Here is a 26,104-nt window from a genome sequence, read left to right on the forward strand (position 1 = left end):
ATAAACAAATTAGGGGATCGAAACTTGGACCAATCAAGGGAAGGATACAGAACTGACCAACCAGGGAACAGAACTGGGGTAGCCAATCCATAGCTGGGGGGTGCTCATGCACTGTCTGCTCTCCAAGGGAGTGCAGGGTGCATGACTCTTTCAATGTCTTCTTCGGAGGCAGGGGCCTCCACAGCAGTAGGTTTTGATTAGTAAGACAAGAGGCAGAGTATCTTAGCATCTAAGTCACAGAATAGACCAAATTGGGCTTATACCTACCAGAGAAGAGGTTGATGCTGCCTGTCTGGACTCCAGGAAATACATCTCCTTAGCAGAGAGACCAGCTCCACAAGCAGGGCACACCTAACTAAGGGAGAAATCACTTGAGCATGTTTATGGTTGTACAGTTCTTTATACCATTCAGAGCTACATCAAATGGTACAAATTGAATGAGGGGAGACTATGAGAGCCTCACCTGCAGTCTGAAAGAGAAACTGTGGCCATTTTGTTGACAGTTAAATTAATGGACTGAGAGTTTTTTGGCTACATTTCAGTGTTTCTATTGCATAACCTTCTCAGAATATTTCCTTAAATTTTCATTAGGACTTACATTTTTCAGCACAAGTGTCTTTGCATTCTGTTTCAAGTGATAATCTGGTCAATCAAAATTTCACTTTAGCAGCACCCATTGATTAGTCACTCCTCTAATTCACACATTTTGTGAAAGAAACACAGGTGATTTCCTGATTAATAGAATTCAAGGCAGAGAGAAATAAGACAAAGTTATCATGCCCAATCTGAAGTTCTCTGGTGAGAGGTGCCTTTTTCCTGTGCATTTTGCCTGCCTTAGAAAACATCACCTGAATGTTTTTAAAGCTTGTATGTGTAGGTGCACAGAATTAAAAATATGAAGCACAGTATAAATGAGTGCAAAGGATTCAAGGAGTGGTTGCTTTGATTGATTCCTTCGTTGTTTGTGCTCCTCACATTTTAGCACATCTAATATAGAGATCATACATCTCTCATGACCATAATGCATAAATCAAAGGCAGGCATTTTGCTGGCTTGTATTAGCTTTTTACTATGAATCTGTATGCATTAAACATCTGCATAGTTTTGAATGGCAAGGATTAAGTCTGAACTAATTTTTTACACTTCGGAATTAAGAATGCCTTCATAAGGACTGCACAGGTTTTGTCAGCGAAAATCTGATGTGTCTTCTGGGACTGGGCTGCTTTTCAAGATGATTAATCATGGACTTAATGTCAGTCCCCAGACAGTCGCTATAGATAACTCCACCAAGTCTGGTAGGCATTAATTCAAACCTGTTAGGAGCCCTGCAGTACTTTAAGTGGAGAGTGCTCCTGCCCCAAGTGACACTGAATATATAAATGAACAATGTAAAAAGAGTAAAACAACACACCTGAAAAAATACGCTAGGTGAAAAGTGAATGTTCTGAATCCCTTTCTGTTTTCTTTTGCTGAAAGCTTGTCCACCAGGAACCTACAAGCCCGAAGGCTCACCAGGTGGAATCAGCACTTGCATCTCATGTCCTGATGAGAATCATACTTCTCCACCAGGAAGTACTTCCCTTGAGGATTGCACATGCCAGGAGGGATATCATGCTGTAGGACAAACCTGTGAAGGTAAGTGTTTCCATCCAGGAACAGAATACTCCCAGACTGCACAGTGCAGTGCTGGGACAATTTTTTTATGTGGCTTTGTGCTGTGAAGGACATGTCAAATTTTCTTTGCATGCAAAATTTTCTTTGTCATTCCAAACCAGCAAAAATGCCAAGGTGCAAGCTGACTTAGGAATTTTAAAAGATTGTTTTCCTTCAAGTGGCCTATTGCACTCCAGCTAGTAACCACTTGGTTGTGGTTGTTCAATTATTTAGTTGTTCACTGCCCTGAACTGAAGCCCCCTGAAAATGGTCACTTTGTCCAGAATGTCTGCAACAATTACTTCAACGCTGCCTGTGGAATCCGATGCAAAGCAGGATTTGATCTTGTGGGAAGCAGCATCCGGCTTTGTCAATCAAATGGGCAGTGGTCTGGATCAGAGGCTACTTGCAGAGGTATGTGTTTGAAAAGTACTTTTTTTGTTGTTGTTAGTTCTTACCAGTGATTTTCTTTACTCACGACATGGTCAGGTATGCAGATCTGATCCTGTTAGCCCTTGTGTGAAAAAGAAAGTTCCAAAGGTTGGCTGCCACCCCAATCACTCTGTTTCCTTCCTTTCCACAACAGAAAAAGCAGAGCAAGATTTACTAGAAGGACAGTCTTTTGCAAGTGAATATACAGTCTCCTTCCTTAAACCTCTCTTCACTTCTGTCTACCTAATTTCTATGAATTTTTGTATCTACATGGTATAAATCCAGTGAACCTACCAAGTATTTAAATACGTAACAAGACCTTGCCACCTGACTATTTTAGATCATCCACCAGGCTATGCTCTCAGCATAGGAGGGTGTTGGTGTTGGGAGATATTAGCCATGGAAGAATTCCGTTCTGCTTTCTTACAATTTCTTCTTACCAAAAATAGAAAAACCTGAGACTTGAACAGGATCTTCAGAAGAATTTTGAGTGGAATTTCAATAGGGAATGACTGACAATACCCTAGTTCTCTATAAAAGAATGTCACCAGAAAAAAACAGGTGTGAAAGGGAGGATACACAAGAAAGAGCATCCTGAAAAACATTATTTCTCGATTTTCTCATTGGAATAGAATTTTGTTTTGCTACAACAATACTGTCTGAGACTGGGTTTTTGATGATTTGGAATAAAAACTGCAATCCCATGCCTGTATATCTGCCTGGTATGTCTTCCAAGGAGAGAATGAAAAAAAATAAAGCAGGTAGAAGCCCTTATCTCCTCAACAGCCACAAGATGTAGTTCAGCATATTTAATTTGACTTGAATGCCCTTGACAATAGTGTGCTGCACTGGAAGCTAGTAAATAAAAGGCCATCAGCTCATTCTGTAACTCTTGTCCTGGCCTTGTGTTCAGGGAAAAAGGCAGGATTGATCTTTGGAGGAATTAGCACTTTATGACAGTACAGCAAACACTACAGCCCTGAAAGAAACAGCAACTTATGGTTCTGAAAGGAGGAATCTGAGCTAGAGTCTCTCAGGACACTCTTCATATAGCAGCTTACTTCAGCTTAGATTTACAAGAACATTCTTCAAATCATCCCAGAAATCCTAGGTTTCCTTTTTAGCTGCCAGTGGCAAGAGTAGTGTAGTGGTTTCAGTTCACTTATCCGAGTCATGGCACCATTTATGAGGTAGTTTCACGTTGCCGAATTTTCTTTGTCAGCTGGGAGATAGGATTTTGGAAGAAAAAGGTAAAACAGGCCCCAACTTAAAGATAAACAGATAGATTTTATTAACACACACTAAGAGAGGTAAAGGAAAAAGAAAAAAAAGAAGTGTTGTAGTTTGAAAGCAAAATGAATGAGAGGCTCCAAGTCAGAGATATAATTTAATAAGAAGAAAGGAAAAAAGGTAAAAATAAAATAAAATAAATGCAATAACACAAAGGATCACTGACAGAGTCAGAATACAACCTGAGCAGGATGGTGGAAGCAGTCCAGGTGAGGTGCTCTTCCTGAAGCAGTGATCCTGTAGAAAGGTCTGGTAGCTCTGGTCCTCTGGGAATCCAGTGGATAAGTGCCCATTGCACTGTCCCATATACCAGATTATATCCAAGTGAGAATGCTTGGCTCCTCCCCCTGGGCAGAGCATCTCACAATGGGATGATGAGTGTGAAGTGGGTCCTTGATGGCCCATTAAACAGAGATAACTCCTGGAAGGAGTTACCTGTGACTCATGGGCCAGGCGTTAATGGGCCATTAGCAGAAGACACCCCAAAGGCCATTAACAGAAGAGGCAGGGGCTTGGGAAAACACTAGCCGACCTGGTTTCAACAGTTCATGAAGATGGTGATAGAATAAATACTTTGTGTACATCCTACACTGCAACCCAGTACAAGAACCCAAAAAAAAAAAAAAATTAATTTCTAAACCAACCTTTTCTCCCACCACAAACTGTTCATTTTCTACAAACAGTGTAAAGAGACAAAACTCAGAACTCCAGGTCAGTACTAGTTATAAAATAGTCATTCATTTAGTCTTTGATAGTGAGAAATCTCTCCTGTTGTTTGGCAACTTTCCACAAGAGAAAGTGTCTGCTTGGGGCTTCCAACTTACACAAAAGCAGCCTGCCCAGAAGATTCTTCAATTGTGGAACATCCCATATTCATGTAGCCTTTCCCATGACCACAGATACGGGTTGTAGATTCACAGATTAGGGTCCACTTTTAAAAATAAGCAACTTCAAAGGCAAAGGATTCTTCAACTCAGGGAACAGAGATGTTTTCTCACTTCTTCACTGGCAGAGAGCTTCTTCTCATCTCTCTCTCTTCAAACCTCTCATGGGATCACCCAAATCACAACTCCTAATTCAGTATTCACCCAATAAATCACAGATACTTTTGCTCAAAGAATCCATTTGTATTGTCCACGATTTAAACGATTATTCTAGCATGTTCATATTACAGTCTGTTACTATAACTCATAGGAGATTTTCAGCCTAGAGCCAAGGCAACTTGTCACCTCTTCCACCTAAGAGGTCACTCTTCCTTTGCTGACTTTGACGTCTCCATATTGTCTCTTTACATGTCTCCAGTTTGGCTGTCTCTCATCTCTGAGAAGGGTTAGAGTTTAAGAAAGTCTCAGTCTATGTCAGGAAAGAGTTAAAGCTGACCCAGGCCTGCGGTGGTCATTTGATCTCTGCCGCCCAAAGATTTCAGAGCCATGCCGGTGGGGGGGACACCTTCTCTTCCACCCTTGATTTGATGGCATGAGCCACTTGGAGCCGCTCTCTGGGGCCTAGCACGGGGTGGGGGGTGGAGGAATCTCATCCTCCCCCAGGGCCAGGGGTGCCGGCAGCCAGGAGGTCAGGGGCTCAGCCTGCCTCCTCTGCAGGGAGATGCTCTTGGACGCCGGGTCGGCCGCCCTGGGGCAGCAGCGCCTAAGCCGGGCCCTCCTCAGCCACCCTATGATGTTACTGGTCACCAGGTGGGAAGAAGAGGAGGTCTCAAACCCAGTCTCAGCTTTATATGGGTATTACCAAGAGTCACATTCTGTTTTCTGAGTTGTCAGAACTACATGTCAGTCCAAAACCTGACACCTAATAGGTCCCTGTCCTTTCCATAGAATTCTAAGGTCCTAGCAGAGTGATATTCTATTAACCAAAAAACCAAACTGTATTAACCTGTGAGAAGGAGAAAGTTTCTGTAGAAAATAAATTGCTGGCCAGTAGTGTGAGAGCATCTTGAGGACCAGGACTTGGAGCTGTGGACTTTCCAGCAGTCAGAACTTAGACTGAAGATGCATGCTGCTTCAGGCAGACTGGGAAAGAGCAGCCTCTGTCAAAGCTTCTGTCACACAGGCACCTTTTGTACAAAAAATCTGGGAAAAGCTGCAGTCAGCCACAAAGAAGGCATCCTTCATCTTCTCTTTCATGGAGAAGTGGAACATTCTAGTACTTGAAAATCTTGCTGGAGCATTTAAAGGATTTTGCCTGTTTGGTATTGAGGCGTGATCTTTTTTTATAACAGGGAATTTGGAAGGTGAGAGAAAAGTCTGCATTGAGGTACTGTTTTGATACTGAGCTAATATCCTTTGAAGCATTGGAAGGATGTATTTTTGCTTTGTTTGTGCAGTTGTCCATCATACTGAAGGCTTCCAATTAAAAAAAAAAACCAACCTAAATTTAAAAAGCCCAAAGTTACATGTGCTGAATCTGTTAGTCTTGATTCACTCAGACTGTGAAAGGGAGGAAGATCAAAGGCATGGTTTATAGCTGTCTTGTTAATCCCAAGAGTATCTTATCACATAAATTAGGGAGTGAAGGAAAATCCCTTTCCACTGCTTTGGATTTTGACATTAAGTATTCCTCAATTCTCTTGCTAGCTAAAATATGCTGTGCTATTAGAAAGTGATTAATGCAGTCATATGTCATGCAATTAACAGTGATCCAGGTTAAAAAAAAAAAAAAAAAAACCATATGTTTAATCCAGAAAGAAAATTATTAGAAGAAACTCCAGAGCAAGCAGAATATACTGTCATTGTTGCTGTTTTCACAGGCTTTATGGAAATGATCATGGAAAATATATTACTGATAAGAGGATGGGTTGGTGTTTAATGCTTGTAACCATGACCAAGGTAACATGGGCTCAGGTACAGAGCCATGCTGAGACACTGGGTAACCATAAACATTGAAACTCTTGAGGAGGCAAGAGCACTACAGCTGTGTAGTCCTTCCAGAAGAAATGGCTAAACAGCAGGTAGTTGAAGGGACTGCCTTCTCTGCAGGCACATTTACATAGACAAGAGCCTTTTCAGTGCTCTTAATTAATTCAGACTTCCTAAGCAGTAGAGTTTAGTAGAATTTGCTTCTTTTTACTGTAGATTGGGTATTTCTCCTTCTATAGAAACCTTAAAAGAGCAAGCCTACTTGTGGATAAAGCATGTGAGATTCAGCTGTAAATATGTTTTTCTTACTTCCCCTACTAGAGTTAAGATACAGCATATTATGAAGCTGCTCTGAAGCTCAGAGTGCCTGACAAAATGAGTCTTTCAAGATTGTTTTTAAATGCACTTTCTAAAGAATGTCTGTGTATATGGAAACAAGAGTAATAATACCTTCAGAGAGTAAACATGAGACAGTGGTAATATAAAGATATGTTAGGTACATCTGGGTGGCTTATTTTCCTTCTTTCTTATCCCGTATACATAGATTCGTGTCCTAGGTTGTAGTGTAGGATGTACACAAAGTATTTATTCTATCACCATCTTCATGAGCTGTTGGAACCAGGTGGGGCAGTGTTTTCCCAGGCCTCCTTCCTTTGGGCTACCTTCTGCTAATGGCCCATCAACGCCTTGCCCACGACTCACAGGTAACTCCTCCAGGAGTTATCTCTGTTTAATGGGCCATCAAGGACCCACTTCATGACTCATCCCATTGTGAGATGCTCTGCCCAGGGGGAGGAGCCAAGCATTCTCACCTGGATATAATCTGGTGTTTGGGACAGTACGAGTAGCCCTTACCCACTGGATTCCCAGAGGACCAGAGCTCCCAGACCTTTCTACAGGATCACTGCTTCAGGAAGAACACTTCACCTGGACTGCTTCCACCATCCTGCTCAGGTTGTATTCTGACTCTGTCAGTGATCTTTTGTATTATTGCATTTATTTTATTTTATTTTATTTTACTTTTTTTCCTTTCTTCTTATTAAATTGTATTTCTGACTTGGAGCCTCTCACTCATTTTACTTTCAAACCACGACAGTTTGCTACTTTTTTTCCACTTAGGTGCCACTATAGCTCTTTAAAAAAAAAAAAAAAAAAAAAAAAAAAAAAAAAAAAAAGACATTATTTAACATGTGCTGTTTGTAGCTTCAGGGGCTGTGTGGTTACTGGTAATTATAGAGCTGGCTTGCATTTGGAACAGCATTCAGCCTACATGCCCATTAATTAGTTTGAGGTATTTAGTGGTGTCCACTTGTGTGCAGAGTAAACAATTACTAGAGAAAGGAGCAGTTGCTAAGTTGGTTTCCCTTTGAGTCCATTTGCAGAGGAGATTGTGTTTTGCCTCCTGCCTAGCAAGAGCAAGCTTAGGTTAATTGGTAGAATCAGTTTCCCAAATCACAGCAGAGAAGCAGCTCTCTGAAACCACGTATCTCCAGAGGTTGCCCTCCTGCCAGCAAGGTAAACAGAAGCTGTGGAAAACAATCAAGTGAGAACAGAGTTCCTGTTGTAATGAAGGGATGCGAGGCTGGGAGAGCTGGACCTGTTTAGCCTGGAGAAGACTGAGAGGGAATCCTATCAATCTATAAAAGTATCTGAAGAGGAGCGAGCCAGGTTCTTCTTGGTGGTGCCAAGCAATTGAACAAGAGGCTTTTAGGCAGAAATTGATGCACAGCAAGTTCCACTTGTGTAAGAAATAACTTCTTTACGGTGAGAGTGATGTGAGCACTGGAACAGGCTCACTCCACAGAAAGGCTGTGGAGTCTCTCTCACTAAAGAGATTCAAAGCTGTCTGGACACAACCCCTGTACAACGTTCTCTAGGATGACCAATGTAGAGCAGAGAGGTTGAACTAGATACACTCTAGTGTCCCCTTCAAAACGTAGCCATTCTGTGAGTTTAGGGAACTTCAGTCTTCCTTGGTTATATTTCTGAGCAATCACATCTCTTGCCGTTACATGTTTTTATACCTCTTTTGAACATACTGAACAGTATCTCCCAACTTCAGCTGAGATCAGATTTAAATCAGAGTTTTTCACTCATTTTGGAAAGCCAGTAGCTGGATATTGGTGTATCATCATCATCATCACATACTCATGTCCAGACAGTAGGCGTGTACAGCTTAGCTACTTGAGGGACCCAAAGGCCGGGCAATGTGTATGTAGTTCAGAGTTTTGTCTGGAGGGGATCAAGGACACAAATGCTGGAGCATGACATTCTAGCTGAAAAGGATCTGAACTGAAAAGGCAGTACAAAGGAAAGAGGTCTTACTATGAAATTTTGGGTTATAACATTGAAACATAAGAACATAAACCCAGGTCATACCATTGCTACTTTTTTCTTACTACAATCATTCATCTCTTCTGGGATCAATCTTAAATACAGAGTAGCTCTGTGCTAGATTGCAGCTTCAGGATTCAGTAGCAAAACCATAAGACAATCTGATGATTACTCTTCACTTCCCTGCTTCCCTTTTTTGCATACGCATCCTGCCCAGGACCTCATTCTCTTCAGTAGCACACTGCTTTCAGTGTTTGCAAGACATTACAGGACGACAGCTTCTGTGCTGAGAAGCAGGCAGGACTGTCTCCATGCCTGACACCTGAAAAGGTCTCTTTTGTCTCAGCAACAACTTGATTTGTTCCTTTTCATCTCTCATGGACCTGGTGTACAAGCCATATAAATGGTTCATTTTCCTTCTTCCTCTCTCTGTCTCCTCCAGCATGCTGAGCATCTTCTCTTCTGATTTTCTGAGGCTTACACATGTCTGTATTCTGTGAATACAGTCCGGAGTGCCTGAGAAAATTCCTGGGAACCAGGGCACTGTCATCCAACCTGTTCATAAGCTCTTAGCCTGTTCCCTGGTATGAACTCAGCCCATACCAGCCTGGCAGTTCAAAATCTCCCCAAAAAACACTCTCTGATATTGTTGGAGACTACAAACTCCCAAGAGGGCACACTTTTTCACAGTATTCCATTTGCCTGCATCTGTCCTGTTTTGAAGGCTGATAGGCGTTAGCAGCTCAGGCCACACATTGTGTGTCAGATGCACAGCTAGTTTGTTAATTTGAACTTACGTAAATACCTAGGTGAGCTTGGAAGTGTGTGCCCAACCTCATCCATCCTGTGTAAGTGTTTCAGGAAGAGGAAGGTATAAAGCCTTTGAAAAAAATCTACTCTAGCTAGCTCTATTCCCTAAATGGGTACAAACTACTGTAACTAATGTACAAGACAGTATCTCTCCTACCTCTGAAAAGTAGTAACCACTGGGCAAAGTAGTAACCACTGATATACTCAGTGCTGAGAATGAGCTGGTGTTCTTTTCCATTTGCAGTTCGAACATGTCCCAGACTCCGGTCTCCTCAGAATGGACACATTAATTGTTCAACAGCTGATATTTCCTACAAGACTGTATGTTTTGTGACCTGCAATGAAGGCTATGAAATTGAAGGAAACAGCAAACTCACCTGCCAGGGAAACTCTCAGTGGGATTCAAAGGAGCCAAAGTGTGTGGGTGGGTATCTGATCTAGCTCTGTCTATTCATATTGGAGTACAGCCTTTTCTGACATACTGTCACAGGTGAGAAATTCTTCATATTTTAATAACTGATGAAGCTACAATACAAATGAGAATTTGTCTATGGATATTTTGCACAGCTCTTAGAAGTTGGGGAAGAGCAAAGGAATTTGTAAATGGAAAAAGTGGACAGATAATCATTTAAATACTGCTGATTACTGAAAGGTTGTTGTATCTCGTTAGTGTCTCACCCAGTGTGTTGCAAGAAACATGTAAGTAGTAGGTCTAAGGATTAAATATGAGCAACCAGCAGTTTGAGTTACCATTATAAAGCTAAAGTTGATCTGCAGGCAAGGACTAGCTTATGTTATCCAGGCACTGTGAGTGCCAACTAAAGGTACAGCAGTTGTCACTTTTGCTGGACTCACAGCAAGGAAGTAAAAGTTTACACAAGTTAAGAACTAAGCACCTCTGAGTCAGGATTCAGAGGCTGCACCAGCTGTGTAGGGATAGGTAGACATTCATTGCTCTTCCGAAAATAAAGGACTGTATATTTCAGAATTATCTGGTTCGGACTAGTTACAGGTATTGCATTAACTTTCAAAAGTAAGATGATGAAATACAGTTGAAACACTTCCAAACATGGACTGAAAAAAAAAAAAATTAAAAAAAAAAAAAGGCACAGGTCTAAAGTCCAGCAATCCAGAAGCTGATCCAGTCGTGACTAAAGTCAGGGTGAAATATATATCACCTGGATCCAGTAAATGCAGTGTGAAACTCTGGCTATTTTTTAGTGTTTTATTGCAGTCTTTAAAATGTGGACTTTGTGTGGAATGAGCATAAATTTCTAACTGCAAGTACATTCTCTGAAATTATGAAAATAATCCACAAGAATTAATTTAACAAGACAGTTTGCTAAGAGGTCCTAATCTTTCTTCTGCTAAATCAGTGGAAAAACTTCCATTTACTTCAAAAGGAAGAGACCCTGAAATCCGGTTGGAATATTATAATTAGCAGATTAACCATATTCATCAGTTGAATTCATCCTTCCTAGATTAGCATTTTGTTTAATAGAATCCAGCTCTACTCTCTATCCGAAGATTTCTTCACACCATGCAATATTGCCTCCATTCCTGGATCACCTGTGGCAATCTCTTATTTTTGCTGAGTCTGAAAAATTAAGTAAGAAAGTTACCTTTGATTGTCAGAAAAGAAATAGTGAGACTAGGAAGCATTTCTGCTGCTTCTTGTTGTGACTGGTGTTTAGAACAAGCTTGCTGAAATTCTGGTTCAATATAAATATGCGGAGTTTTATTCAGGGAAAGGTGCAAATCAGAATGATATAGTATCCTCCTCTTGAAGGTTGAAGCTACCCTTTGTACCCATTTTCTGAATGATCATCATTGTCATGGAGGTATTGTCTGTTTATTTTTAGTCCAAAATGCTCCTAATTATTATTTATTATTTACAGTCTGCTGTATAAAAGGTCCTGGAAATCCTACTGGATTAGGCATTTGCAATTGATAATTTATTGATTTCATATTCTTCTGTTCGAAAACTGAAATGGAGTTGTCTTCAGTCTGTTACTTTGAAACAGATTTCTTGGATCTCAAGGCATCCTTCTGGCTGGTTTTCTTAATGCTTTTTGGTTTGATTGCTGATCAGTGCAAAGTTTGCCCTATTTGCAAGTTATCTCACTGAGACTGTACCACAGCCGTGTGCAACCATAACTGACACTGTACCATAACATTTCCTGTATTGTTTACAGTCACTTCTGTGGGGTCAGTTGTCATGCATCTCTTTCCAAGAGACTGAAAGGCAATGCAAGTTTGGATATTACATTTGTTTTAAATTTTTGTCTTTTTCATTAAAAGTTTTGTTAGCAATGAGCTACTTTTGAGGAGGCCACATATATTTTATAGGTGGCTGACAAACAAGATATCTGCTGAAAAGGGAAGCTTTGTCATTTCTCCAGTTTAGGGAAAAAGAAACAAAACCAGGAAAGCTCCATAGTCATGTTTTTGCATTTTCTACCTATTGGGAAAAGGTTAATATCAATCGCTTTAAAATTAATACATTTTGTGAGATGCTTTTTTCCTTTCTTTGTTCAAGGGTTAGTGAAGTAAAAATACAAAAGACATCCAGGGTGTTGATGCCATCTAGCGTTGGAAGAATTACTAGTTCACGCTTCTGATTGCAGCTGGCCAGTTTTTCCTGAAACAGTCTTGGCAAAGGAATTGAAGGAAGAAGGCATGATTTGCTTTCTAATCTTCTTATTTGTCAAGTTCCTTTTGATGTTGAGAATTATAATACTGTGTTATGTTTTATCACAGATGGTTGCAGGTGAAAGCAGATACAATCTCCTTAGAAATACTTCTTGTCTATTAGTTCCCAATCAATATGACTAATGTTATGGATACCCATCTACCCTTAATGAATTCCAGACTTTTGGATCATCTTGATCGAATTCTGGAGTTGAGCACAGATAAAAAAATCTATACAACACTATTACAGTTGCTTTTCCCGGTAAAAACCTGTCCTACTTGAAAGAAATTCCCTTGTGCTAGATATATCAAGTTTTATCCTGATTTTTGTCAGACATTTCAGGATTGTGCTGTATTTGGATTTTTCTACTATAGCTGGATGTGTCTCAAGCAAGAGGCCCAGCTTTTTTTGCTTCCCAAAGAGCAGCAACTTTCTCTGCTTTTCATGCTTATATGTTTCACAGTTTCTCTACTTCTTCCTAGATTAATATATATTTCAATGCTTTTAGCTTGCCTGTACAAGTATTGTTTTTAAAATTTGTGATCTTTTTGCTATTTGTCAGTTACCTTCATATGGTGAGCAAACAAAACTTAGCACCTGGGGGTTTTTTTCCTGATGGAGTAGTTCCACTTTGCAGAGCCAACAGTGTCTGCCTGAATTATACAAATGTGTTAGAAGTGTTTGTGACCTGCGCAACCTATTGAAATGCAGTTATTATATGCTTGTGCTTTTAAACATTTCAGGATTGAAGGTTTAAATTTCAGGAAATACACAGAATACTTAGAATCTTTACATTTGTTTCATGCATAAAAAACCAGTTTTCAGTTACTTGCTGTGTTTTTTGGGAAAGGAGAGGAGAGAAAAGGAATGTGTTTGGAATGTGAATCACTTTTCTGTCATTAAACCATTGCTAAGAGCTCAGTAGAATTTCCCTTCTGTGTAGCTGGGTCGGATAAGTTTTTGTGCTCTCTTGGTGCAAAGGCCTGTCTGATTTTTACACTGACAAGTTTTAAAGAGTTACAAGTCTACTCACCGGCTCTGAAGAACAGTATTTTTCTTGTGTGTTTGACTATTATCTGTTGCAAGAAACAGTACTGAAAGTGTATGAACTGCATTCATGGGATACTCCTTTTTTCCCCTCTTTGTTACTGTCTCCATATTTGAAGTAAAAATAACATTCCTAGAAACAACAGCTTAAGAATGAAGCAAAGCTTTCGTGAACCTGTTTAGATACATCATGGTTTTTGCTTTAATGCCAGTGGCCTTCAGGATTTATAGTGAACTCTAGTAATAAAATAGTTCAAAACTTCCATTTTAAATCTTTAAACAACCATCAACCCTTCCAGTTTTTGCAGAGCTTAGCTGCTTCCTATGATCACTCTTAGTCTTTCCAGCTGTTTTGAACACAGACAAGACCAAGTCCAATTTCATTTGGTTTAGAGTGCAGTAAGCAAAATCATGTGTCATATTCCTAACCCATAGAGAGATCATGGCAGTGTATCCTCCTTCTTCTCCCTTTTTTATTTCAAGACAGAGAATAGAAGATGTAGAAAGCTACAGCTACCTCTTCTATTCCCTCTCTCCTGTTATTGTCTAATTTTCATAGAAGCAAGGAAATGCAACTGCAAGGCAACCATAAAAGATAAAGTTGTAAGAAGAATAAGAAAGAGAAGAAGAAGAACAAAAAGAAAAAGAGGCAAATCTGGAGAATGAGATATAGTGGATCTGCATGAAAATTACCACGTTTCTGTTTCAGTGAAGAGAATGAGCAAGAATACAGAAGACCTGATAAACTGTCTGCTCTTTACTGCAGTCAGAACTGAAAATCAAGTAGCAAAATTTCATCAGGTTGTAATGTTTTGAATGTGCACTCGTATGCCTACAGACTCTTGAAAAGACTGTATATTGTGTTCCCACTAATTTTCCATATGAATTCATTTGCAGATTTTTTGAATGTGTACTTTGTGTATGTCAGTTATAAGCCATGTTCTACTGCTCTCTTACAGAAAAGCGTTGTCCCATCCTCCAGAAACCAGCAGGTGTGACAGTTCTCCCTCCCAGATGTGGGCTGGAGCCTGCCATTTCTGGGACTGTGTGCCAGCTGAGCTGTCCCCAAGGATTTGTCTTGTCTGGAGCTAGAGAAGAAATAAGGTGCATTTCATTGGGGAGATGGAGTGCAAACATCCAGGAGGCTCTGTGTAAAGGTAGAGACCAGCACAAAATCATGTCTGTGTATACATGAGAGCAGAATTGAAGAGAAGCACACAGCAAATAACTGAGTGAGGACAGGCTTGAACTGGGAAAAGCACAACTTAAACAGTGTGCAAGACCTATTGCCTGTACCTTTACAGCTTCCCTGTCAGATTTACTTGTAGTTTGTAATAAAAATGTGGGGTTCAGAGACCCCTTGAGTGTCATTTTGTAGTGCTCATCATCAAGTGCCTTTCTTGGACTCCATCTCTCAGTTGTTAGGAAGTTGCCTGGTAAAAGGCGTGATGTGCAGGTAAATTGGAAGTTTCAAAATAGACGTGAAAGCTCATAGCTTAAAGATATTCAAAGTGAAAGCCATACTTCTAATCAAATGATAATGGTAATAATATCATTACTGGCTAAGCACAAGTTTATATAAACCCTGTAATCAGAGCTGAATGGTAGAGGCTGTGTAAGCCCTGGCTGATAGACAGACTATAGAGAAATGTTCATTTTAGTTGTCTTTGCGTGGCTATGGCTGTCAACATGCCCCAAACAACAATGCACAAGAGTTAACTAGCCAAAATTCACTAACACCAGGTGTATTGGCTGACACGGTGTAAAGTTGGGCAGAAGATGGTGACATGCATTTCAGCATGGCTCTGCCATATTTATCCACCTCTTCTAGAAGTGTTAGGTTATTTATTCCCTTACACACATGCATAACTGAACTGGAAAGGGTCTGGCTTTGTATTATGGTAGTATTAAAACAGGAGTTTGTCTGGGAAATATGCTCTTCACCTCTTTGTGAACTATTGTGCTCCAAGAATGACCTTTTTCCCCCCAAACTGAGGCCCTTGCCAGCCACTGGGTGATGGAACAGTACAGAAAACAGTTACGCCAGTCATTGTGCCAGATCACTGCAGAGACTGAGGCTTCTTTTCTCTTTACAGGCCAGGAAGATTTTGTCTCTCTCTTTAAACATACTGTTTCCCATTTAGTGATGTACCACATAATTTTTCTTGTATAAACCTGGGCCAAACCATAGTTTTTAATATTTGATGGGATCCCAGCCCAAACTGAGGTGTTTAGATCAAGATGAAACACCATGGCTTGGGTTCAAGCTTTTAGATTTTACCAGTACATAAACCCCTAGTATAGGAGGCACTGAGGAATTCCAAAGCTTATTCTTTTTGAGTAAAAATGAACAGTTGTATTTCAGTTACTTTAATTCTTGTTATTGTCTTTCTCTGTTTTGCTGCCAACATATTTGACCAGTTCAAAAAAGCCATTTTCTTTTTGACTTATTTATTATTAGCCTTTTTAGAGAATTTTGCTTTTAAGTGGAATTTGCCCCAGTCTGAAGGCTCTGGTCAAGGGAGTGTGAACCATAACTGGTAGTTATTTATAAAAGTGCATTTCTAATAAAGTTTTCATTTGAATGAGTTCAAAGGAAGGCAAAATCACATGTATTTATTGCTCTGCATTCTTAATTACATAATTTAATTGCCCAAGTTATGTTTTTACTGGAGCTATTTCATAATAAAAAAATAAGTGATATCAGTTCTGAGTTGTTTTAAACCCTCTTGGGCATAGATGAGTTCAGAGCCAAAAGTGTCCTTGTCTTATGATTCTAGAGACTGTTTATCAAGCGCTACAGCAATAAAATAACCTGACCACAAATGTTTTCAGAGGCCCTGTGCCAGGGAACTGAAGTACTTCAAGTTTGTCAGAAAAACTTGAGGTATAGATGGTCATGGTGGTGTTACCCATATTGTACCACTAGTCCTCTGGAACCACCTGGCATTGTCACATGTCACAAGAAATCTCCATTTGTCTGGCAACTGCTGCCTGAATTCTTGACACTCTTACTTTTAAGTCAGTTCCACAGCGTGCTCCAGAGAATTTTAGTCACTATTGTCTTGTTCATATATCTATATCACGTTCACATCTATATCATGTCATAAATATTCTCAGGTCTTTTAGTCACTGACTATGAGAAACAAGTGTTTTCATCTGTATGTGTCCTGTGTCTGAGCAGAGAAAAGGTGGAGATGGAAGGGATGCATAATAAAAGAAACAAATTTATTCTTATTTATTTATGTTTTTATGTATTTACATATATATATTATTTTTTCTTATTTGTTTACTTTTATTTACTATTTATATTTTTAATGGGTTTTGGCTTTATGTAGAAACCAGAATATCATTGTGCTCAGTGATAAACAAATATACAGCAAAAATCAGTCTTTTCCCCAGGAGAGTCTCTAGGCAAGAATTGCAAAAGGGAAGAGACAGGAAATTTGCAAAAATATGTACATTTATATTCCAGGCAGTACAAAAAAGAGTGATCATAAGATTTTACTTCTGTAATACTACATATAAAGCCAGATTGTCTTTTTCTGGTTTAGATATTGAAGCACCTCGGATTCACTGTCCAGACAATATTGAGACTGTGACTCTGGAACATCATAACTCTGCTAATATCAGCTGGCAGGTACCAACAGCTGAGGATAACTCTGGTGAAGAGGCAAGTCAAGTTCTGTATCTATTTAACTGGAGGCAGTCTTTCTGATTTCAATTAATTTTATGGTCCACTGGAATTTCTTTCTTCTGATAAGCAGAAGAAAAATCTCCTAGGAAGTTTGTACCTTGAGAATTCAGCATTTTCTCTCTTGATTATAGTTATACAGTCACAGAACACTGTATGGAGTTTCAGTGCAGAAAACCTCATATGGTTAATTTATGTGGTCAAAAGAAAGAATGTGCTCTTGTTTATAATATGAGGACAGCTGCTTTAAAAATTATCTCTTAGTGAAGTAGTTTAATAAACTCATCTCAGAAGAAAGTAAACCAGTTCATTAATCTAAAGGGCTAACAAGTACACACTGTGATAAGTAAAAACTAATTTCAGCTTCCTGGGTGAGAAAGAAAAATCTGATTTTCCTTTGCAAGGTTCAGAAATGTGGCCATTGGCTACTATGCATGTCAGGGGATCTGAAAATGGAGTTACCAGGAAAACTTGCTCTAGAGCTGTTTCATAAAAAGCAGCATTCCCTACAGGCTCAGGCCTGATCAAGTTACAGTAACTGAATGCTTTATCAGAGTGAGCAGAGGAACAGTGAGTTTGTGTGTGCTTTTAATGCAGGAGTTTTTTGCACTAGGAAACTGAGCAATCCCAGTAAAAGAGATTTAAGTTTGCATGTTATTTTCTGTGGCATAGCTATGGACAGTTTCTACAGCTCTGCTGACACAGGGTCATTCACTGAACTATAGAAGCCAAGTGTCATACTGAAATATCTGTGGGCTATTGACTCATACACTTACTTAGATTAAAATTGGATATGTAATTACTTAGGGTCCACAACTATCTGCTCCACTCCTCTCCCAGGTCTGCTGCCCTTGCAGCTGGAGAACTGTCAACAGAAAAAACAGGTTCTAAGCTGACACAGTGTGCCTTCCATCCCATTTGACAAACAAGGGTCAGTATGGAATTTTCTTAATGCACAGTGCTGTAATCTGCACCAGGTCAGGGTCTAGATGCTGACTAGGGAAACCCCTGTTGCTATAAAGAAGGCAGACTTAAGAAGAGATGTAGAGCACTCTGTTGTGAAGTCCAGCTTCATTACTTTAAGAGGCTATTTGCATTCAGCATGAACAGGCTTGACATTGAAGGACACTATTCTGTCTACTTTTTGAAACATGATTAGTAACCAGCTTTGGCTTTTAAATAATGGGTGTTTTCCTATAACAGGTCTCAGTTCATGTTACTCCAGCTTTCATACCACCATTTCTTCTCCCAATTGGTGAAGTTGACATTACTTACACCGCAACTGATAGGTCAGGCAATGAAGCAAGGTGCACATTCAATGTCAAGGTTATTGGTAAGTGCTGAGAAAAATCACTGGGAAGGCTGTCTGTCATGGCTGAAATCTTCTTATTTGTGCAGAAAGAGATTGTGACTCAGTGTGGCCTTTATGTGTGCAGTTACAAGCCCCAGAGTATTGTCATCTCCATAAAGGCTTTGCCTTTGTGCAGTCACTGCTTGCAATGTTCAGTTTGGGGTGTATTTTATTCTGCTGTTCTTTCTGACTGTTAAGATTTCTCCTCATGCTGGTTTATTCAATGCTTTATTGTGTTGTCAGTTATTGCCTTCATCATAAATCTCTATTTAATTCTTGAAAGACTCCAACAAAGTTTCCAAAGTTCTCACATTTTACTGATGCAAATCATTATTCAAGTACTTCTGTCAGACAGTTGTGTTACTCAGGAGTCCTGCAGGTTTGCTCTGTAGAAGGCAAACACCGCAGAAACTTAAGCAGAATAATTACTCTTATCCATTCACTCAGTATCTTCTAATAGCAGCAACTTCCAAGTGTTCACCTTTTTTGTAGCTTCTGATAAGAAATTAAAGCTGCTGTTCTGGTTATAGATGCTATTTGAGTGTGGCAGAGTTTCTGTAATCTAATGTCATTGCATCCTTTCAAATTCTGCAGATGCAGAACCTCCTGTGGTTGACAAATGCAGATCTCCACCACCTGTGCAAGCAGCAGAGAATGGCTACCCAGCAACATGGGAAGAACCAGAGTTTTCAGACAATTCAGGTGAGATAATGCTCCTCAAAACATACACGCAACAGTGGAAGGCTAGAGAACTGCACCTGTTCACCCTTGATCCCTTGGAGTTTGAGATTTGCTGAGGTTCCTTTTACTTAGTTATTTTTAAGGACACATAATTTTGAGGATTTGCTGCCATTTCCTTTTCCATTTGTTAAGGTTGGGTATGAGCAACACTCTTTTACTTACTGATGCTTTAGGTTGTCTTTTAATGCTTCCAGATGGTCCACTGACTGTCACTAGGAGTCATGCACCTGGAGATCTCTTTCCCAAAGGAGAGACAACCGTCCAGTACACAGCTGTGGATCCTTCTGGGAATAACAGGACATGTGACATCCACATTGTCATCAAAGGTGTGTTGTCTTCAAATTCTGGCCAAGACCTGGCATTCTTTTAACTGAATATCATAAAGGATGAAGATTGTTCCACCTCCTCCTTTTGTTATTTCCATTTTAGATTGAGGTAACTTGAAGGCAGTCAAAATACTTGACCAACAAATAAATTGTCTACAACTGAAGAGGCCCAGCAGTGAATTTGGTTGTCTAAATTCAAATTATGTTTAAAAGCATTGAAATTATGATTCATTAAGCAGTAAAACTTATAGTTTTTGCAATACCACGTGAAACGTATTAGTAGGTGTTACTCAAATCTTGCTTCAACTGTAGTTAAAAGGAAAATTAACTGCCAGTCTAATTACATGCAAATACTGCAGCAGATAATAAAACACTCTTTAGATTTTGGAATATGCCTGTACCTATATATATGCTCCTGCATTTTGTTTATTGCATAGACATCTCTTCCCCACAGTTCACTTTCTCATTAAATATCCAAACACTAATTTGGCAGATAAATTATTAAGAATGAAAAATTTACTTCATATCTGCTTTCTACTTCCTGTGTCTCAGTTGGACATCTGTATAAAAATGTCTGCTAGTGAAGAACGATTTTAAAATCATGCAGACTGGAATTTTGGTTATATTTTTTGGGAAAGGTAAGTTGCAAATGAATGTGCTAGTCTCTGATATGCTCTAAATCTTAGCAAGAACCAGCCAGTGCTTAAAATGGGCATTGTATCAAGGTCTATACCACCTCAGACTTCTTGTGGTTCAGTGTTTGTAACATAGTATTTACAGACGTTCACAACTTTCTTCACAGTTCGCCTGAAAAATGAATTGTAACTGAGGTTATGAGGTTATCCTATGATTCTAACAAATTCATATGTTTTGCTGTGGTGCAGAATAGATAATATTTAGTTTCAGAATTCAAGATGTAATATAGTTTACTAGAATTCATTGTATAAAGTTCATGTGAAAATTTAGATCTATATTTTATATTATTTTATCTTATGTATAACATTTTTTAAGTCTTCATGTTTCTGGTTTTCCAATTGCAATGGCAGAATTTGAGAATTATTTAGTAGTTGCCTGATCCTGACTTCATGGATATGGCACATAATACTTCCACAAACTTAAGCAGAGGCAAGATCAGGTCAATATCAGTAACTTTTGGAAATCTATCATTGCTGTTTTCATGAAGGATCACTTATTTCACCACATTAATCAATATATAAATCTTTGTGTTTTTCATAGGTTCTCCCTGTGAAGTTTCCTTTGAGCCTGTGAATGGTGATTTTATATGCACATCAGATGAAACAGGAGTTAATTGCACATTGCACTGTGCAGAGGGTTACAGCTTTTCAGAAGGATCAAGTGAAAACTATTATTGTGCATATGATGATGGTCTCTGGAAGCCACCTTATTCTCCAGAGTGGCCTAGCTGCTCTTGTAAGTATTACTTTTACTAAAATGAATCTGCAACTCATGAAATACTATATTTAACAAGAAAGCAAATGAAAATATTTTAGAAAATCTGACTTCTATTTACTTATAACAGATATTCTCTGCCCACTGCCTTTGAATTGTTACAAATATTGTGAAATAATTCTTGGAAGTCTGTAAATATGTAATTTCAGAAGCTGTCTAAAGCACAAAAATTTCAGTCACAGGAATCACAAAATAGCAAAGATGGCAAAGCAAACAGTTTAACTGAAACAGTTTGGTAACAAATATTATCAATGTCTTTTTAATAGGAATACAGCAGTCTTTGCGACTTACTGATTGAAATGCGTAGTGTGTGCTGTGCTTACATACCTAATTACCACCAGATTAGAAAAGTTTATGTGTTTTCTTTGAGAGGAACACATGCAAAACTTCAGTGCTGGAATTTTCCACATTGTGACATTTTTATAATAAACGTTTTAGGAGCCAGTCGGGGTACCATGTTGCATGCACTTTTATCAGAGTCAGGTTCTTGGTTTCAGCAATAAAAGATCAGTGTTTTGGCTATGAACAAACCAGAGTTATGTTTAGTTATGTTTCAGAGCTACCAATTCAAAATCCCTAACTTGGACACTTTGGAACTTTGCTTAATTTCTAGATAAGAATTTTTGTATTTAGTCTAGCAGCATTAGTAATAGGACTTCTATATTCATTGCTTTCCTCTCAGAAGTTAGCATGGAGTTTAGTTGACAGTTCATCTAGTTCATCTGTTTCATCTGTTAAAAAAATGCTGAAATAGAAAAATTACCTGGGTTTTAATTTGTTTTAACTTTTTCAGTAAATTTCATGCCTGCCAAAGGATCATATCATTGTCTGAGATGTAAGTGATCCATTTGGATTGCTGATTCCAAGACTGTGCTTCCTACCTTTTTGTGTTTCAGTTTTAGCCTAAATTATCTTGATTTTACTTCTGAAGCTCTTGCACTGATCAGTAAAATTTATTTCTCCAACATTTTTCAGTAAATCGTTTTGCAAACCATGGATTCAAATCCTTTGAAATGCTCTACAAAGCAACACGATGTGATGACAACAATCTTCTAAACAGCTTTACTGATGCTTTTCAGAGTGCACTTGGTAAAATGGTAGGTTAGTAAATACTCCTTCCCTTTACATACTTCTTGAGAAATATTGTTACTTTTTCCAAATTACTAATTTTGTACAAGGAAATTGACAGCAGAAGCCCATAAGTTAAATCCGAGCTTTTTCAGAGGGTGACAAATTATTTTAAAAATAAAGACGATTCACTGGCATTTTAATGTAATTCAGTTTCGTCTTCAATGTGGACTTGTATGGGGCAGAATTTATGCAAGTGTCCAAGTAGTTTAGGGAGCTACAGCTTGTAGATTTTCAGTAGGCTTCTAAAGAGAACCTGTGTAGTTTTGAAACCCCAATCAATTGTCCCCTCAGTGCTGTTTCTGAAAGTTGAATGTGATCATAAAATAAATGCATTTTATATAAAATATGTATAATACATAACCAAATGAAGTATGAATGAACACACATATGTGCAAATGGATGCATTCCACGTTTGGTGTGTATATCCAGGCATTCAAATCCAGTAGCAGTGATCTGCTCAGGTTTCATGAGTTCTGACTCTTATCATTAAGAACTGCATGATACTGAATTTGAAGAGGTCCTATCTTTCTTCTCTGCCATGCTCTTGCTTTCCCCTTCAATATCACAGTCTCCCCTGTTAGCTCACAAATCTCTCCTCAGCTGAAAAGTAGAAGCAGCAGAATGCTGAGTTCTGATCCCAGGAGTGAATGTCCAGGCCTAGTGCGACATCATTTTTCCAGTACAGAATACTGGGCCTCTACAGTTTTTTTGCAGAACACAGCCCATATTCTAATAAAAAGGTTGTCTACTAACTAAAAAACATTGTTAGCACATAAAGATCATGGGCAAACTCCTGCAACTTTGGAAGATATGTCAGTAACACTTGCCAAATGGCTGAAAACTTAGGTGACGTTGTCAGGCAATGTCTAACATTTGGACATAAATGTCTGACATAATTCTCTTGCCCTGATTCAGGTTTGTTCTGTCCAATAGAGAAATTGCGACTGGTTTTATTTCTGTTTTCTTCCCTGGTACCACCAGGTTCCAGTGCTTGCACCATTCCTATTGGCAAGTGAAAGATAATAAGGAAAAAATGGGTAGTAATCTTTCCAAGAAATTACATCAAAATGCAATGGCCTGGAAAAACATTCAGAAAGGCTGTTTTGGATATGCTTATTCCTATTCCCAAGAATTTGAAACTCTACCAGAGATGTGAAAAGGAGGAATGAATGGGCAGGAGCATCTTTCAAATGAAAGTTGATATAGACAAAACAAAACAATTTCAGAACACAGCCTACAGCCCCATTTTGTTGAAACCTTTCTGGAAAAAGCAAAAAATGCATAGTTAATCAAAAATCATGCATTCATCTATTCTTACGTAATCAATCTCCACTGTTTTTGTGGAGGGAAAAAAATAAACTATATCAGAAATGTTTACTGTTGTGTGATTTCTGACATGTGATTTCTGTCCCCCTGAGATTTTTTTCCTTGTTCTCTGAGATCTTTTGATGCATAAGTCTCTTTCCTTAGGGAGAGGTGGATATGAAGAAGTAAGGTTTAAAAGCTAGAAAAAAGCGACAGCTTTGCTGTAGACTTGATAAAATTACAAGTAATATTGGTGGAAAGAACACAGTTACTTTATAAATATAAACTCACCAGTCCTCTTTGGCAGGAAGAATTAATGCCTGAATTTATTTCTGTATTCTGGGATTTGGCATGCAAGGGCCATTAATTTTAAGAGGAATGAATTGACATCTTCTATTAAAAAGAAAATATCTTTTTTAATGAAGAGATTGTACTTGAGCAAGTTGCTTTCTTATTTCTGTATCAGTAAAACATGCATCTTCTAGCAGCCCTTGCCAGGGTTATAAGAGACGTGAAAGGGGAGATCTAGTGTCACTGGCAGAATCAGTGCTTTGCACTGTAATTTGAAATTTTTATAGGTCAGGGGAGAGGGCTATGTAGTTTTATGTTTTTGAAGTTATTCTTCTTTATTTTGAAAGGTCCCATCATTCTGTAATGATGTCGATAATATTGACTGCAGATTGGAAGATCAGACACAGAAACACTGCTTGGAATATAATTATGATTACGAAAATGGATTTGCCATTGGTAATTATTGATTCCATAGATTCTTAGCCATCCAGGTTTAAAGCAGCATGATTCCTGCCATAATGTCTTTAGTGAGATATTTTTAAGTGACTGTGGTACTCATAAGATAATAACCAATTGCATAAAAGGTTTTATAAAAGTATTGTGGAACTCTTTGATGTCTTGTATCAATGTTGCTTCCTATGTATTGTGGAGGAGAATTTCCTGGGATGCCTTATGGTGGGGAGGGAAAAAAAGCACACACACACACACTCACACACAGAGTCCTAGAAACCTGCTTGATGAGTCTAGAAAAAAGGAACTTCTTAAAAACCTACCGTTTAAAACCTAAAGACTGAGAAGCTACAATAAATTGATTTGGAGGTTGATAATAAAATGAGGAGCATCTGTGATGCCAGTTCAGATCTGTACAGAATCCTCACTGTGTAAAGCTGTATGCACTTAAGTTTGGCCCATTTGCTGTGAAAATACTTCCTGCATGCAAGGGCAGGTTTTTGCACCGACTGTGGTTATACCAGAGTGAAAGCCACAACCATCTTAGTGGTTGTTCCCATTTTGGTTTATGCCAAAGTAAGTAAGCTGTCATTTTCAGTCCATTTTTGAACAGCTTAGTGTCTGTGTTGTACTGCTGTTATTCTTAGCCTTTCTGAGTCCCATAGGGATGCTGAGAGCAGGAAAGTTGAAAGTGGGTAAACTTACGTTACTTATGTTAGCAGGAGGCATTTTGCAGATCCACATTAGAATTTGTCATAGGACTGTGTCTCTTTTACAGGTTTATAGGGGAGTTACTTGGTAGAACTTCCTGCTTATGCACACCTTTTATAATGCTTCACTCTGAGAGCATTTGTTTGTGTTCAAACGCAGGGCAGGTCTGGATGTTCAGTCTGCAGTTATCATCAGGGTAAGGACAAATGCTGATGACAGCTGGAACTAATCTGTAAAGGCATGTGGAAAAAAACAGTGGAATGTAGTGTCCTATTCTCTTCTGGTTCATGTCACCCTCTTGCCAGAAAAAGAGGTTGCTATTGTTGCTGTTTTTCAGGAGTTTTTCATAATTTTACACTGTGGAAGCAGGAGAGAGGACTCTCCTCAAGGCATAAGAGCAGCAGTTTAGAAAATCAGCTGTGAAACACTCACAGAATATTAAACTGTGGGGTTAGCTTGTCCTAGTTACCACTGTAAATAAAACATAATCTTGCTAACAGAAAATTGGCAGATTTTTTTTCTATCTTCATGGTTTTTAAAAAATAATCTAGTTCAATGAAATAGACCACATCCCTCTAGATTTAGTAATCATGAAAAAGTAGAAGAAAATATTTTGATTGAAAGCATGTGAAAGAGTGATGAAGGACATTCAACGAGGGTGAATTCGACTCACTGTGCATAACAAGAAATGCCTGACTGGGGCAATACACAGATAAGGTGACAGGCAATGTTAGAACTGTTCAGGAGTTGGTAGAAGATGCAATGGAGACATAGCATAGGCTATGCTGTCTGTAAGAAAGCAAGAAGTGGAATCAAGGGCAATATGGAATTGTTGAAGAAGTTGCTGACAGGTGAGGGTGCAGGTGAGGATTCGTGCAAGACGGAGGAAGAGAAAGAATTGCAACATGTAACTTTTATAACTAGTTCTTTAAAGCTTTGACTAATTTCACCATATTCAGCACTTCTAGGACATCAGGAGTAAGATTTTTCATGAGTAAAAATGCAGGTACACTAGCTACTTGCAAAGAGTCAAAGTCAGCACATATCATCTGGAGCTTCAAACAAATTATATTGGAGTTGTATTTTAGAAATAAATATGGGTACTTATTTTCCACATTATGTTGCTTTTCTTTTTGTTTTGTTCTTAATGTCCCACAGGACCTGCTGGCTGGGGCACAGCAAACCACCTGGATTATTCCTATAGTGATTTTGTTGATGCAGTACAAGACTTACCGCATGTATCTGCCTCTGTAAAAGCAGCACCTGCTCGGGTGAAAAGACATAAGCTGAATGTTCCAATGACTGACCAAAAAATCAAGTTAATATTTAACATCACAGGTGAGACAGATCAGAACACCAAACTTCTTTGCTTCCTTCTTTTTAAAAATTGTGTCTCTAATACATTCAGTAAAACTTCAGCTCACAGGAGCCTGGTGAAGATGCAGTTCTCTGGACACATTCATAGCCCCATTTCCTCACAGCCTTTCTGCTTAAGGGGAAGAT

General features: G+C 38.9%; 1 protein-coding gene across 1 annotated transcript in view; it reads left to right on the forward strand.

The window, feature by feature from the left end:
* Positions 1 to 26,104, forward strand: part of SVEP1 (sushi, von Willebrand factor type A, EGF and pentraxin domain containing 1) — a gene marked incomplete at its 5' end in the record, with an annotated part of 121,224 nt that overhangs the window by 36,954 nt on the left and 58,166 nt on the right. The window contains 12 exons of the mRNA XM_083883392.1: positions 1,477 to 1,635; positions 1,888 to 2,067; positions 9,637 to 9,816; positions 14,091 to 14,288; positions 16,686 to 16,804; positions 18,029 to 18,158; positions 18,771 to 18,878; positions 19,112 to 19,243; positions 20,480 to 20,674; positions 21,689 to 21,810; positions 23,788 to 23,896; positions 25,760 to 25,939. Coding sequence (XP_083739518.1) covers positions 1,477 to 1,635; positions 1,888 to 2,067; positions 9,637 to 9,816; positions 14,091 to 14,288; positions 16,686 to 16,804; positions 18,029 to 18,158; positions 18,771 to 18,878; positions 19,112 to 19,243; positions 20,480 to 20,674; positions 21,689 to 21,810; positions 23,788 to 23,896; positions 25,760 to 25,939 — 1,812 coding nt within the window. The remainder of the gene's footprint in view (positions 1 to 1,476; positions 1,636 to 1,887; positions 2,068 to 9,636; positions 9,817 to 14,090; positions 14,289 to 16,685; positions 16,805 to 18,028; positions 18,159 to 18,770; positions 18,879 to 19,111; positions 19,244 to 20,479; positions 20,675 to 21,688; positions 21,811 to 23,787; positions 23,897 to 25,759; positions 25,940 to 26,104) is intronic.

The sequence above is a fragment of the Zosterops lateralis genome, assembly GCF_965231275.1.
Source record: "Zosterops lateralis genome assembly, chromosome: Z".
NCBI classification, from domain to species: Eukaryota; Metazoa; Chordata; class Aves; order Passeriformes; family Zosteropidae; genus Zosterops; species Zosterops lateralis.